The sequence below is a fragment of the Mastigoproctus giganteus genome, chromosome 12 (assembly GCF_048544385.1).
Source record: "Mastigoproctus giganteus isolate SK-2022 chromosome 12, ASM4854438v1, whole genome shotgun sequence".
NCBI classification, from domain to species: Eukaryota; Metazoa; Arthropoda; class Arachnida; order Uropygi; family Thelyphonidae; genus Mastigoproctus; species Mastigoproctus giganteus.
This window is the reverse complement of record NC_143586.1, coordinates 45,947,028-45,963,713: the sequence shown is the minus strand read 5'-3', so window position 1 is coordinate 45,963,713 and position 16,686 is coordinate 45,947,028. Positions and strand designations below refer to the sequence as shown.

The 16,686-nt window shown below is 35.3% G+C and overlaps 1 protein-coding gene across 1 annotated transcript in view; it reads right to left on the bottom strand.

The window, feature by feature from the left end:
• Positions 1–16,686, bottom strand: part of LOC150077008 (MAP/microtubule affinity-regulating kinase 3-like) — a 392,997-nt gene that overhangs the window by 206,770 nt on the left and 169,541 nt on the right. Inside the window, 2 exon segments of the mRNA XM_090386570.1 lie at positions 925–1,044; positions 11,585–11,685. Of these exon segments, the coding sequence (XP_090242696.1) occupies positions 925–1,044; positions 11,585–11,685 (221 nt within the window).

Sequence of the window (16,686 nt, the reverse complement as noted above, 5' to 3'; positions counted from 1 at the left end):
ATTTTGACCGACATTTGTGCATCTTTTCATTACTGTTTATTATTCATTAGGAAATATCCTATGGCACCGACCGCAGCTCATAAATACGTATGTTACCTTATGGGAAAGCGGCGCTCGCTTAGCGCCGATTCACTTAGCGCTCTGTTTTTCCGGAACAAATGATCAGCGTTAAGCGGGGGTCACCTGTATATGCAAACACATCTAAAAATGTTGAAGTTGTAAGACTTGTAATTAACCCTGTATCTAGAAAATTATTTTTGTATAAGTTATACATACCCTTTCTTCCAACCAAATCCATATGGGGAGTGCAAAATTTTGAATATTATTCACTTTATCCTCAAAATGTATATGATTTTGTAATGTAAATAAAGAATCAATAAAATCAAATGATGTCTTCACACTATTCAGGTAATTAAATTTATGGGAAAACTATGGTGTATTTACACTGATATATAGTTAATTTCAACCTATAAAACATTATGCCTTGTGCATTTAGTCTTCAAAATGTTATCATTATCTTCACCATTTGGCATCTCTCGTATTGTGGAATTAACTTCATAAACGTGATGGCATGTTTGCATTATCAGGGTGCCTGCCCGCCCACTGATGAGTGAGCCAAGCTCTGAAACGGTGCCGTCTAGGTGGTGGTGGTGCCCACTGAGAATAAATAACAGTAGTCTCCTCTACTAGAGAAGCATTTATTTATTCTAAGTAGAGCAATACCTGGTATCTCGTTGTGAAGGTAGCCACAATATGAGATAAAATCAAACGATCCCTTTACATTACTCAGGTAGCTAAATTTATGGGTAAACTATGGTGTATTTACACCGATATTAAATAAATAAATAAAGTAAATAAAGAATGTACTTTAAATTTAAAAATTATTAAAATAGTTAAAGAAAAATTCAAAGCATAAAAAATTACCTCTAGTGATGCCCTTTTCCCTGGATTCAAAACTAAAAACTTTTTTAAGAGGTTTTCACAATCTGTCGACATATAAAAAGGTATCCTGTATTTCCCACGTAGAACTCGCTCTCTTAATTCCTGTAAGAAGTGCAAACTCAGCTGCAGTGACTGAAGTAATTAATAATATGTGCAAAAGAAGAAAAAATTTATACAGTAATCCTTGATTTAACAGACTAATATGGGAGAAGGGGTGTTCGTTAATGCCAAAAGTCCGTTAAATCAAATGTAACCTGGGGGCCATTTTTTATTGTTCTTAAGGTAAAAAAAAAGAAGCTTTAATACAATATAGAGTACTGTACAATATAAAATTATGTTACAATTTGGCCTTTGATTTATGGATATCAGAACTGTTTTTTTATGCAGTAAATTTCACAAACATGTGCTACTGAGATGCCTTGTTCTAATTTCTCAATTGGCTCTAATTTTTGTGCCACATTTAAGTTCACATGCTTTCTTTTAACTCCTCTATCACTTGATGCCATTTTAAATTGTAAGGATTGCAAATTTATTTAATAAATAAAGTCACAATTCGGAAATCACAGAAACACTGTATACAACCTGACAGTACAATAGTTTGGGGCAGACTGAGACTGAAACAAAGCGAGTCGATAGACCTGCAGTTCAGTGTCCTGAGTCATGTTCAGCTCGCAAGCCTGCTCTTATCTGTTTTCTGTAATCTGGGAAAACAGCTATTTGAACATGTTTTCAGAAAAAATAAAAATCAATTTTCTGAATTTGATTATAAAAATAAAAGTAGGTAATTATCAAAACAATAATGTAAATAGATAATTATTACTAATTTTTAATTAATAATAACACTGAAGTTTGTAGGACCTAAAAAAAATAATATCATAGAGATTAATATGTACATTACTGTATTATTATTTGTCCGGTCTGTTAAATCCGAAATCCGTTATATTGGGGTCCATTAAATCGAGGGTTTACTGTACTTTAAACTAAGAGTTTTGATTTCCCATGCAAAAAGCATTAAAGTTATTTTATATATATCATCAATAATAGGATCTGAAAGAATTACTGTTAAGAAACTACTTTCATCTGGCTTTCCAGTTTACAGCAAGCATGGAAACAATTTATAATTGCTGCCTTTGAAAATAATCGGATAATATAAATATTAATAATGTTTAATTAATTTGCTTAGAGACTGGATTTTTTTTTTTTTGTACTACTAAAAAATCTCAATGAAAAGAAAGCCAAATATAAGTTTTCATTAGTGATAATGATAGCTTTTTATCTTATTTATCATAAGATAAAAAGAAAAAAAAAGCAAATAGCTTATTTGAATGACAAGTTTTCTTTTCATATCATCATTTAACTAAATAAGATTTTTTGACCAATGTCAATATATATATTAGCAACAGTCTACAGTCACGTGACAGGCCTCCGTAGCCGAGTGGTCATGAGCAGGAGTGCAGTAGCACACGCTCTTTGAGTAGACCGGGGTTCAAGCCCCTGACTGCTGAATACGGTCGATCTGCCAACCCGCACTGGACCAGCGTGGCAGATTATGGTCCGTTTCCCTCAGCATGAATTGTTGAGGAGGCTTCCATCCTGCAGTGGGTTGATAATGGCTGCACTTTACTTTAACAGTCACACGTGCAATAATTTTTTTGTTGAAAAGATATATATTGAACACCACTCAAATTTCTGCATACATTCTTAAAGTGGAATAGAAATCATACAAAATTCAGCAAAGTTTAGTCATTCTGCAACAACCAAATTGCAATATCATACTAGCAAGACTGTTAGTAACCATCAATATATCCTTCATGTGCAAGGTCTAAAATTAGTGCACCCAATGTGCTGGGTGGTCACCACCAAAAATTAAGGTGCAGCATCTACACCACAAAGAGAAACAGATGACTGTGAAAGTATGTAATGTTAGATGACACTCATCCCTAATGACACTCATCCCCAACTCATCCCCATCAACACTTGGCTTAACTGAGGCTTAAAGAAGCACAAATAATGTTTGGTCTCCAAAACAAAGTAATTCAAGCATCTCTCAATCTCTTCTGTCATGTCTTTTGAAGATATGGAAGACATGATGATGACATCTAACATCCTTATCATTTAGCAGATACAGCTTTAATTTTGGTATAATTTTCTGCTTGACTATATAAAAATGCTATATAGTCCAGCAGAGTGAACATAATGGTAATGCTCTAGGTGACATCCAGATATGCTAGTTTATAACCTTGCTATGACTACTCTGCCAGTTGTAACTGGAGGAAGTCTGAGTAGTGAGTAAGTTAGGGAGGCCAAGGCCACGTTATGTTGAGGAGCTGGGTATGTCTTGTGCATGTATGTACATGTGCGCACACATAAATGCCCATATTTAAAAATTCCATCAGTTCATACATGTTGTTCCCATCTTTCAGTTCATCTAAATCATTAATTAAATCATAATTAACTAATTAATTAATCATTGTTAATTAATCAATTAATGAAACAAGCCCATTGGTTAAAACAACTAAATCAAACCTTCCAAATACATTTTAAGACCATTTTTCATAGTGATATCATTAATTTATAAGATGAACTATGTCAGATAATCTGATGAGTCTCGTGGCAGAGAAGAAAAATGCATGGGATGCATATAAAACGTCAGACGACAGAAGCCTATGGTAGATACAAGCTAGTCTGTAATCAAGTCACAAAGGAGGCTAGGCAAGTGAAAGCAGATTATGAAAAATCTTTGGCAAAGCATGCAAAGAAAAACAGCAAAGGCTTCTTTACTTATATAAACTCTAAAAGGAAGGGGGTGAAACAGATTGGTCCACTTGATATCAATGGTTTGACTATAGATGATCATTATCAGATAGCTGCCGAACTAAATGAGTATTTTGCACCTACATTCACACATGAGGAGAGGGTTAGATGTTTATCAAACTTTAACAGGGAGTTTAAATGATTTTGTAATAACTGAGAGCAAAGAGGAGGAGAAATTGTTGAAGCTAAACATAAGAAAGGCACCTGGGGTAGATGAGATCTATCCAGTTATATTAAAGGAGGTGGCAAAGGAAGTAATAAAAACCATTAACCATAATTATGAGAGCATCCTTGGACTTGGGGGAAGTCCCCACTTACTGGAGATGTGCAAATGTATCTCCAATTCACAAAGGGGATCAAAGGGTGACATGAGTAGTTAGAGATCTGTTAGTTTGACTTCTGTTCCAAGAAAAATAATGAAGCCGCTGGCTAAACAAGCATTGCAAGATCATCTAGACAAGACAGCAGTAATAATTCAGACACAGCATGGGTTTGTCAAGGGAAAGTCTTGTCTGACCAATTTGATTGGATACTATGACGTGGTCACAAAGGAATTGGATACAAAAAATAATTTTGATATACTTGGATTTTCAGGAAAGCTTTTGATACCGTTGCACATAGAAGACTACTGTACAAACTGGAGCAGTATGGCATTAAGGGCAAGTTGCTACAATGGATAAAAGGATGGTTGAGTGGGAGAAGACAGAGTGGTAATCAATAGACACAGCTCTTCATGGACTAATGTTATTAGTGGTGTCCCCCAGGATTCAGTGTTAGGCCCATTGTTGTTTTTATATTTATCAATGATATTGATGAAGATATATCAAGCTTAATGTCAAAGTTTGCAGATGATACAAAGGATGGCAGTGTTGTTAATAATAGTAATAATAGTATGCTGTTGCAATAGGATCTGGAGCAGATGGGCTGAGATGTGGCCACTGAAGTTTAACATTGACAAATGCAAAGTACTGCATATGGGTAGCAGTAACCCCAGAGAAATGTACCAACTATGTGGTGTTACAATCAGGTTAGTGGAGAATGAAAGAGACCTGGGAGTAATTGTGCAGTCAGATATGAAGTTTTCTGAGCAGTACAGACAGGCTGCCATGGAGTCTTGTCAATGATATACAAGAATTTTGCAAACAGGGATAAGGAGGTGATTATCTCCTTCCATATGGCAATGGTCAGGCCACACCTTGAGTATTGTGCACAGGTCTGTTAGCCTCATTTTAAGAAGGATGAGGAGTTGCTAGAACAAGTACAGAGAAGAGCAACAACACTGGTGAAGGGAACAAAGGGGTTCTCTTATGAAGAAAGGCTTAAGTTCTGCAAAGTGCAGCTTCTGGAGACTAGGCACCAGCGAGACAATCTGATTGAGGTGTATAAGGCCTTGAATGGATTGAGCAGGCTCAATGCTGATGAGATTATTATTTTTTCTCAGATTACAAACCTTAGGGGGAAATAGATTCAAACTGAGGAAAGACAGTTGTAGAATAGATGTGCAGAAGTTTGCCTTTAGCCAGCAACATATTAGACGATAGCAACAGGATCTGGAGCAGTTGATTGCGGGAACAAACTTCCATCTGTTGTTGTGGAAGTTGATAGCTTAAATAAATTCAAGGCAAGACTATACAAACATTTGGAATGAATGGATCAGTGAAATGGGAAGGGTTTTTTTTTGGCTGACGCTGTATAAGCTTGCATCATGTGCCTCTATTTTTTGGCTGATGACGTATAAGCTTGCTTTCTTGCATCATGTACCTCTACTAATGCTAATTTTTTTTTTTTTTTTTTTTTATTACGGTTCCTCCAAATCACTTTTTGGTTACTTTATGCTGAAACACTTTTTAAATTGAAGTAAAAGATGTGAAAAATCCTATTAGCTTTTTATTATAATTATTATTGTTAAATTTACTTTTCTCTCCAAATTTTCATATAATATCTCTGGAAATATGTACATTTTTTTTAGCTATGAGCTTCAAGTTTCATAACAATATTAATTCCTCTCCAATTCAGCTTGGTTTGATGCAATAACTAAAAACTAAACCCCTACCCCTTCTATGAAGGTGCATCTTTGCATGATGAACTGTCAATTCCACTAAAATCCAAACAATAAACACTAAACTAAAAAATAAAAAAGTAAGGAACTCGAACAAAGAGCTTTCAGATTCCCATCTTCGTGCTGACATAAACAATTGTAGAGAATAATTTAAATGCTGGGAAACCACCTAGTATAGATGCTAACTTGACTGAAAGAGAAGGTTCTGATTTCCATATTTTTGAAATTTGATTGGTAATAAGACATTTAAAAGGTTCATCTGTTTTTTGTTTTTTTTTTTTAAATCAGAATCAGAAAAAATTAATGTTCAAAATCCCTAATTTCAAATCCAAATGTGTGAACAATACAATATCTGCTCTACTAATTTGCAGATTACATTTTGTATCATGAAAATCAGTTGAGAACTCTATCTGTAAAAAACTGCTTTTAATACTTTTTTTATGGTAATAAGCTTGCACATTGAGGTAGCCTCTGTTATGAATCTATATGACATATTTTCTGATATAAATATACATCAGTTCTCTTGACAAGCTATTCTTTAAATATTATTTCCATCTTTGATGTCTAAGTCTTGATAAACCTTACATCCGTGATATATAGCATATAGCTTATTGTAGGATAAGACTGTGCAAGTTTCAGTGTCTTTGAATACTTGCTTAATTCTATTTGCAAACTGATCATGGTACAGAATGGAAATTGTGTTTCATTCTATTATACTGAGAGCTAAATTTAATAGTACCATGAACCTTCTTGATATTGACTACTGCCTTTTTTTTCATACTGAAAGGGTGATGTGAATGAAAATGTAAATATCTGCCTGTACGAATATTTTTTTCTGAAAATACTAGTTCTCAGAGCATAGTCTCATGAATTATAAGATTAAGAAATGTAATACTATACTCCTCTTCCAATTTCACAGTGCATTTCAAACATTCATGAAAGTTGTTGTTAAAACTACCTAAAAGGTTAGTGGTAGTTTGCAAATCCAAAATTAACAGAACATCATCTGCAAAATGAAATAGGTTTAAAACTATATTTTTGATTTACTGAAATTCCCATGCCCACTGGGAGCTTCAATACTGCTTATAGGTGTTGTTTACATCTAAAATCTGGTTTGTACTAAAAATGTCACTAACTTTGAAATATTGTAAAGTTAGTAACATTTGATAGAGATGTACAAGCTTTGAGTACTCTATCTTGAATGAGCAAATCTTGGAGATTGCAACATAGTAAAATCCACATCTGTGGATTTTACTGTACACATTAATGTACAGCTTGAATGTAATCACAACATATGGTCGAAAAGTGTTGTCGGCTTCAAGAAGGAAAATCGTTTTGCAATTTTTTCGTTAAATTCTTTTACTTTATTTTCTTAATTTTTAGTTGATTTTCTTAATTCTTAATTGGGTTAAATTGAGTTTTAGTTGTGTTCAATTGATTTTTAATTATTTGTTACTGTAATGTAAGATTTTCGATTTTTTTGTTTTAATTTCTGGAGGGTATCATGCGGATGTGCTCTACATCAGTATGATATTGAGGTAAACTTCTCTTATTATTTAACAAATATGAAATTACTAATGACCTTGCACAGACTGTTCATTTACTTACAAGAATAACAGAAATTCTTAACCACACACCAAACATTTTTGGTCTTTTTCTCATGAACAACCCTTCAAAGTACATTGCAGAGTGAGTGGTCCTCTAGGCACCTCAGATCATAACTTGTTGATGGTCTCTTCTCTAATAGAGCCTTTCTCTCATGGCAAGAATCCAAAATAGGATGAGCTATGAGTTTCATTCCTCTTTTCCTTGGTTGGTTGTAAATCTTGTTATGTCAATGTTTGTTCAGATCATGTGAGTGAAATTATTTTTGTAAGGATGAAATCCTTTATTCCACACGCCACCTTAAAATCTCGTCCTTTATCTAAACCTTGATTTTCCAATAAGTGTGGTAAGGATGTTTAAGAAAAGAATGTTGCATAACACAATTGGCTCACATCCAAATCTCCAGGTTAATTTCCTTCCTGCACTAAAGTATATAGGGTTTTTAGCGATGGGTGTCTTGGAGAGGGGAAAGGTCGAGATGAGTGTTTTTAATATGTCCTTTTGTTGCAGTTTTAGTATACCTAATAAAAATTATATTTTTTAGCTATTTCTTTGGTGATATATGGTGCACAGGGGATAGTGATAAATTGTTTATCCTCATCAGGAATATTATTGGAGAATTTTTCTAAAAAAAACTAAAAACTATATACAGTGAAACTTCTCCTAACGGACACCTCTCGTTAACGGACATCTCTCTACAACGGACATTTTCAAATTCCCCAACTCACCTCCATTGGTTTTAACGTGTTTGCAGCTTCTGTCTAGTGGACATTCTCTGTAACGGACGCGGACAGGCAATCTGCACTGTTTCGTTTAGACTAGCACTTAATTTGATCTCCCCATAACGGACTGCGGGAGAGCTCAAGGCCCTTTTTCTAGGAACTTTTCTTCCACATATTGCCTCAATCGTGTGTTTATTTTCTATTTCCGATTCTCTGAATTTTATCAAGGTTTACGTCGCGGTTCTAAACCCTTTTTCAAGAATTTTAAGGCACGTGTAAAACTTCTGATGAATTCGGTGTGTGCAAGGGGGGGGGGGGATATGGTCGGCCTTTCGTCTTTTCAGTTTCCAGTTTTGTTCAGTGTCGTGTGAAGTGCACAATGTCTTCGCGTAAACATTTAACTTTAAAAGATAAAATCAAACTCATTAATGCGTATGATCGGCAAAAAAAAATAGTTTTCGCAATCTCGCTGCAAAATTCAAAATTGGGAAGACGCAGGTAAGTGACATCCTAAAGGGAAAAAAATGAACTGCTCAAACAATTTTGGCAACACGGAAATGATCAGGTTCAAAAATCATTCCCGAAAACTGTTGGACTTCAAATTTGTTGCGCACGTGCTAAAAAAATTCCCATTAATGGGACTATTATTAGGGAAAAGGCTTTGGAGGTTGCGAAATCTATGGGAGTAAATGAGTTCAAAGCTTCTGTGGGATGGCTAGACAAGTTCAAAACTCCGCATAAAATTTCTTGGAAAACCGTAAGTGGTGAAGGTGGATCTGTTGATACTGGGGTTGTAACAGAGTGGACCGTCAAATTGGAAGATATATGTCGTGATTTTGAGGCTAAGGATATTTACAACTGTGACGAAACAGGGTTGTTTTTTTAAAGCTCTTCCTGAAAACACAATGAGTCTAAAAAACGAAAAGTGCCAGGGCGGAAAAATTTCTAAGGAACGCTTGACTGTACTATTGTGTACAAATATGCTGGGAGACTTTGAAGAACCTCTTGTTATAGGAAAACCACAAAATCCTCATTGTTTCAAGGGCATAAAGTTGAATCTTTTGGATGTTGACTGGAAGTCTAATAAAAAAGCGTGGATGAGACAAGATATCATGAGCGAATGGATAAGTCACTTTAACCAAAACATGATTCGTCAAAACAGAAAAATTATTCTTTTCATGGATAATGCTGCATCTCACCCGCACATTGATTTGTCCAACATTCAAATCGTTTTTTCTGCCACCAAACAACTGCAGAGTGTCAGCCCTTGGATCAAGGGATAATAAAAAAAATTTAAACTTCACTACAGAAAACGTGTTTTAAGACATCTCATTGCAAACATGAACGATGTAACATGTGCGAGTGACCTTGCAAAGAAAATCAGCATCCTAGATGCGATTCAATGGATTTCCTCTTCAGTAAACGCAATTAGAAAACAAACTGTCGTGAACTGTTTTGTAAAGTCTGGCTTCTCAAACGCAAAAATTGAAGTTGTGAACAGCAATGTGGAGCACCAAGAAGAACAACAACTTCAACATCTATTGATAATGTACGATACTTCCGCTGCAAGTGACCCTGGCTACAAAGATATAGACTCAAACCTCACTACAGAAGCTGGTGCTCTAGATATCAACAACATTATCATCGATATTTTTCAAGAAGTTCCTCATGAAGATGAAGAAATGGAAGGAGGTCATTCTGTCGAAGAACATATTAACGACGAACCACCGATGAAAATAGAAGAAGCGCTCATACAAATCAATCGTTTAAAAATGTTTTTCACTGCTGAAGAAGATACCGAAGGACTTTCGATGGTTTCTTCACTCCAAACAAATGTTGAAAACAAAATTATCGGCCGGAAGAAGGTGCAGAAGAAAATAAGTGATTACTGTATGCATTTTTCTTAAGATAAAGTCATAATATGCATAGCACAATTGTATGTATATTACTTACAAAAATATTTTGCAAAATCTGTATATAATTTAATTTAATATTAAACGTTTAACGATTTTCCTTTCTTTTTTTTTTTCTCCCTCAGACTTCTTGTTAGCGGACACTTCTCTCTAACGGACACATTTTCGTTCCCCATGGCTGTCCGTTAAAGGGAAGTTTCACTGTATACTGGCTACAATGTAGAGATTGCCCTACCCCTTACATAGGACAAAGCAAGAGAAAACTTATGGATAGAGTAAAAGAGCACAAGAAGGACACTGAAAAAGATAGAGTAACAAATTCAGACCCAGCTTTCCACACATGGATAGAGGACCACAAATGGGCATTTTCCAAAACATTGGTACTGGCCACAGACAGATACTGTAACAATAGACTCTACAAAGAAGCCTTTTCAATAGGAGCCATGGATAACATTAACTGCAACAAAGGAATTCAGATTGAAAACAGCCACACACACACACACACACACACACACACACACACACACACACACACACACACACACACACACACACACACACACCTTTAAGAATAGATGTCCTAACCCAAATTAAAAATAAGTTTAAACTTCTTAACTACAACTAACCCTCCAACCAAAAACATCCCCACAAATAAAGTAGACTATGACTTAGATCAATCCTACCAACCACCCTAGAAACATAACTGGTAAAGTTTGAAAACAGTATTATTTAGATTATATAAAGTTCATTTATTTAATTTTACCTTATTCTATTCTATTTTAATTTAAACAATTTATACTTTTATTTCTATTTATTTAATTTTATTGCATATCCTTAAATGTATATCAACATTCCTCATTACCAATTAAGCCAATACCTGCAGGTAATGGTACCCACAGGGCACAAGTAAACTCTGGGATCGAGACTATAAAAGATGATCACTTATCAAAAAATGGGCACCACAGTTAAGATCAGATTGTACATGAATTCTATACAGACTGAGTACTGTAAGTAGATCTTTTCCTGAAATGAGTAAGTGTAAGTAAAATATTTATGATTTTCTTCCTCCTCACTCATACCTACCTAGTGTATGAGTGAGGAGGAAGTTACTGTCACACCGTTACTGTTCAAGAAATGTCAATTTTTTAGTTTAAAATAATCCCTAGGAATTTTACGTTTTGTTTAACTGGACTTGTCCCATTAGATTTAAGTGGTAATTCTGTTGTTTCCTACTGAAATGAACACATGCACTTTTCATGTGGCAATCCAGAAACCAGTGTAGAAAATCACATACTAAGACGACTGTTTAAAGGGGGTATTCTTCCCTTTGGTGAGTAACCTGATTTCATCAGAATGCATGAGAGTACAATTTTATCATATATAAGCATGTCGTTCTTGAGCAAGTTTCTGTATTTCACTTTGTAAAATTAAAATTTCATTTTTTAATTGTTATCACAACAATATATTCTTGAAATTTATAGAACTTCAGAAATTTTAACAAAATGGGATTACTGAAAAATTATTCTGACCTTTAAGTTAGCTCCATCAAAAGGAAGAGAACCACTGACCAAAGTATACAGTATAACCCCGAGGCTCCAAACATCTACTTCTGGTCCATCATATTTTTTACCTTTAAAAGATAAAATGAAAAAAAGGATAAATAAATAAACTTTATTTATTTATCCTTTTTTAAATAAATAAATAAATAAATAAATAAAAATAAATTAAATAATTCACATTTAATTTATTTTTGATATGAAATAAATATCATATCAAAAATAAATTAAATAATGTGAATTATTGTTTCAAATAATAACTTTATTTATTATTTTGTACTTTTTGCACTGATTAAACATAAGCAATTAACCACAGTTTTTTTAATATAGCTGTCAGAGTTTTTAATAATATAGTACACATTACACAAAAGCAACATTGCACTGATGGAAAGAGTGAAAATATTATAGTTAATAAAGACGGGAACAACTTTCCTCAGCAAGAACTGTTCCCATCTTAAGTACCTTGAACACCTCTATTGGATTGCCCCTCTAGTCTCCAGACTCTGCAGTCCACATCAAAGACATTCCTCATAGGGACAACCCATAATGCTTCTAACATCTAGTTGCACTTCTTTAGAACCTTCTCAAGAAGTTTATAATGCCCCCCCCCCTTTTTTTTAAGTGAGGCCTCCAACCCAAACACTATTTTTAAGTGAGATTTTACCATTTTATAAATAAGAATAACATCCTTCTCTCTGCTGGCAGAAGTCCTACTGATCAATTATATTACATGCTAAACCTTCCTGGCAACCTACTCACATGATAAGAAAACTTCATATCTGCTTGTGCCATAACCCTTAAATCTTTCTCATCCTGAATCATCTCTAATTCCTTGACCCATAGTCTGCATGTCATCTCCAGATTTCTTTTCCCCAAAAGGCAAAACCTTACATTCAGTAAAAATAAACTTCAGTTACAATCAATCAAAATCATTTTGAAGCAATATAGCCTGTTCCTGATTGTTAATTGTCCTACCTACCTTTATCTTACCTACTGATTTATAGTCACTCATTTCCAAACCCCTCCCTTATGAATGGAGTATATATTTGAGATATTTGCATTTCTTAAGACCAAAGAGATCACCTCAGTAGTAATCCTAATGATATGATACAGTCCTTTGCTGCATTCTTTAATATAAGTGGATGCACCCCATCTACTCCAGGAGCCTTACTCTCTTTTAGCCTCAACAGTTTTCTAATAGGTGCTTCTTGGAGATCATTACATCAATAACACTAGCCAACACGATTTTTACCTCCAAGAACTTAAATGCTGTGTTTTTAACCAATTTTTATGCGTAGATTTCAAAAATCACTATGATAGTTTCACATTATGTCACAATTATTAAATACAGAGGTAGTTACGTTTTACCAAAATATGCCAATTTCACATAATCTAGCCAGTAATGTATGACATGCTGATTTGTTTAAACAGATTCTCTTAATCAAGCTAATTCTCTTAATTTTAACAATCAATTCTGGCCTTGGTTTTCTTGTGATAAACATAATCAGACTTCTACCTATGGTTCTTAGGTTCAAATTTCAATGCAACAATTTACAATTTGAAGAGAGCACACAGCGTTTTTGGTGAGGATTTTTGTAGGCTGTGCCAAGGTTCTCCAAGTATTAACTGACCGTGGTATGTTCTCAGGGTTGTAACTCTATCCTCCAAGCATAAACAGCCCCTCGAGAGTAGGAGCTGTTATTAAAAGCTGGTGCATCTTTTGATGACAACATGATAGAGACTTTTTAAGGTGATATTTGATTCCTTCAGATTTATTTCTTTCAGAATCACATTTTAATTGGGGAGGTATAACAAAAAATATTTTTTGTTAGCTAGCGTAATTTTTGCATTCCCTTCCTCCATTGTACGAGAGGTGATAATTTAATTTGCAGACTGCTGCAAGATCTTATCTCAATTGTCATCATCTGCATCTTCTATAGATTTCTCCTTCTCGAAATACTCTCCCTTGAACTTTATACACTTTTTCCACCATTGTACCCATGCATTAAATGCTTCTTGCAAGCCGTTTTTTCAAAAGACTGTAAAGTGCTTCTGTTGTGGCTCTGCAAGCATTGTTGTTGGACTTGAAACACTTGCCTTTCAGAGCTTTCTTCAGATGTGGAAACAAGAAGAAATCACACAGGGATAAGTCTGGTAAATAAGGGGTTGTGGCAGAACCTTGACACCTATGGCAGTTTGTTGTTTGTTATTTGGTTTTTAGGAGCATTAGCAACTAAGGCCATATTGCTCCGGGATATGCGGTGGTCATTCCCTGACCTTTCCACATCCTCCGTATTTGGTGGTGATGGGCTCGAACCCCGAGGCTAATCAAGAAGCGTGTGCTACACACGGCTGCTCCTTCCCACCTAGCTACGGAGGCGCCCACCTATGGCAGTGATCACTGGCCACACAATATTAGCCATATAGGGACTGGTATTGTCTTGATGGAGAAACCACTTCACACTGGAAAGTTGTTGACGTTTCTCTTTTCTGGACATTCAGGCTGTTCTCTTTCTGGACAACACCCCTTCACATCCCAGTTATGAGAAACTTAAAGAAAGGGACATAAAGGCCATATTTTTGCTGACAAAATCTTTATGTTGTAAAATGCTGTGATATGCTTTATGCTGTAAAATGCTTTATTCTGTAAAATGCTGTAAAATCTTTGACACAACTTATGGATTAAGGGGTTCTAGAAAGTCTAAGAAGACAACATAAGAGGGAAAAGTTTGCTTTGGATTTTGGAAAAAAACAGAGAACATGAATATAGATTTTATAAGACCATGTTGGGCCAAAGTTGGCATGAACAAACTCGCATCTGGTGTTGTAGAGGTGGGCAGTTTGAATAAAGGTTTTATAAATCCGCTAAAAGTTATTAGCATCAAAAACATCTTTACTGCAATGTAGCACTAGCATGGGATGAATTAATTTCAAGTTCAACATTTACTAAATCTTGGAGAAAACTTTAACCCAGGGTTGACATGAGTAAACTCCCATTTGATGTAGAAGTGGGTAGTTTGAATAAATTCAAGAAAAAATTTATTCAAACTAGACAATAAGAAAAATTAATTCACAGGGACTAAAACTATTAGGAGAGATGGACAGATGATATGAGAAGGTTGCTTCTTCTTTTCTTTTTTTTTTTTTTTTTGGCCGATGTTGAATGGGCTTTTCTGCATCATTTGTCACTAATAATACTAATGCTAATTAAAGTCCTGAACTACAAAGAAGATAATGAAGAACATATTTCATTAACTGTTTTCAGATGAACTGTCAACAAATTGGTGATAATTTGTTAGAAAATGAAATTACAGAAGGCAGAAATCATACAGTGTATTATTTCTGCATTCAACTTTACACTATAATGTAGTAGATATAACTTTAAAATAGCTGACAAACCGGGCTGAACAATAGCCCGATTTGTCAATGATGTAATGTTTATAAAAAAAAAAGTTGAGGGACTACACTGCAAAACATCACATTTCATCATATACACCGATGAGCCAAAACATTATGACCAGCGAGTCATTATACAAATCGAAGCAACTGCAGGTGAACTATGACATTTGGGTGGGTCGGGACACGGTATAAAAAACACCTAATACTGAGCTCTGTTAATCACCGTTACTCTTGTTCTTCAGATTGGAAAGGCAGCTAGCATCCCATTTTTCTTCGAGCTCATGTATTAATGATCTTGGTAAAACACCTCCCACCATTCCTAACACGCTCCATTCAATGCCTCCTGTGGTCTTCCGTCAAAAGGATATCAGAAGGATTTTGATGAATCTTGATGCTAAGAAAGCTCCAGGTCCTGATGGTATTTCTCCACTTGTTCTCAAAACCTGTGCTCCTGAACTTACTCCTATTTTTGCCGCCTTTTTTCACTTTCTTATTCCAAAGGTTTTTTTCCTTCTGCTTGGAAATTTGCTCATATCCAGCCAGTTCCTAAAAAGGGTGACAAATCCCTCCCATCCAATTATCGTTCCATTGCAATTACTTCTACTCTTTCTAAAGTAATGGAGAAATCAATTAACCGCCAACTCTTAAACTACCTAAAAACCTTCCGTCTGATCAACGATTGCCAGTATGGATTCCGTCAGTGTCGATCCACTGGTGATATTCTGGCTTATGTTACCCATTTATGGACTAATTCAATGGAAAGGTTCGGTGAAACACAAGTAGTTTCTCTTGACATCTCAAAGGCTTTTGATCGTGTTTGGCATAAAGGTCTTCTAAACAAGCTTCCATCTTATGGTTTGCCAACTGTTTTTAGTAATTGGTTATCCAGTTTTCTCTCTGGTCGCTCACTGAGGGTGATGGTAGATGGCTCTCTGTCTTCTAACTTCTCCACTAATGCTGGTGTCCCCCAAGGTTCAGTTCTTTCCCCCACTCTTTTCCTCTTGTATATCAATGACCTTCTTCCATTGACTAGAAATCCTATCCATAGTTTTGCCGATGATAGCACATTGCACTCAACCTTAATTTTGAGAAACCTTGTCCAGCTCAATCAGCTTCAAGTTCTCGAAATTCTGCTGCCAATTCCTTAAATGCCGATCTTCAGGTAATTCTCCAGTGGGGCAAAGACAACTTAATTGATTTCAACCCTTCTAAAACTCAATCTTGTCTTATATCTCGCAAAAAGGATTCTTCTGCTCCTATGCTTATCTTTAGTGACACTCTGATTTCTAGGCAAAATGATATATCTCTTTTGGGGATTACCCTGACTTCTAATCTCTCTTGGCACAAGCACATTACAAATATTGCTTCCTCTGCATCTAAAAAACTTGGTTTTCTCTTTCGCTCTCGGCGTTACTTTTCTCCCAAACAGCTGCTCACTCTGTATAAATCGCAAATCCGCCCTGCCATGGAATATTGTTCCCACATCTGGGGTGGTGCCCCCAAAACCTCTCTCAGGCTTCTTGATTCCATTCAGAAGAGGGCAGTTAGGTTAATTAATGATTCATCTCTAACAGAGTCTCTCCACTTGCTTTCTCATAGACGCACTGTTTCTGCTGCATGCCTCTTCTACAGATACTTCCATGTGCACTGTTCTTCTGAATTGGCTTCTATAATTC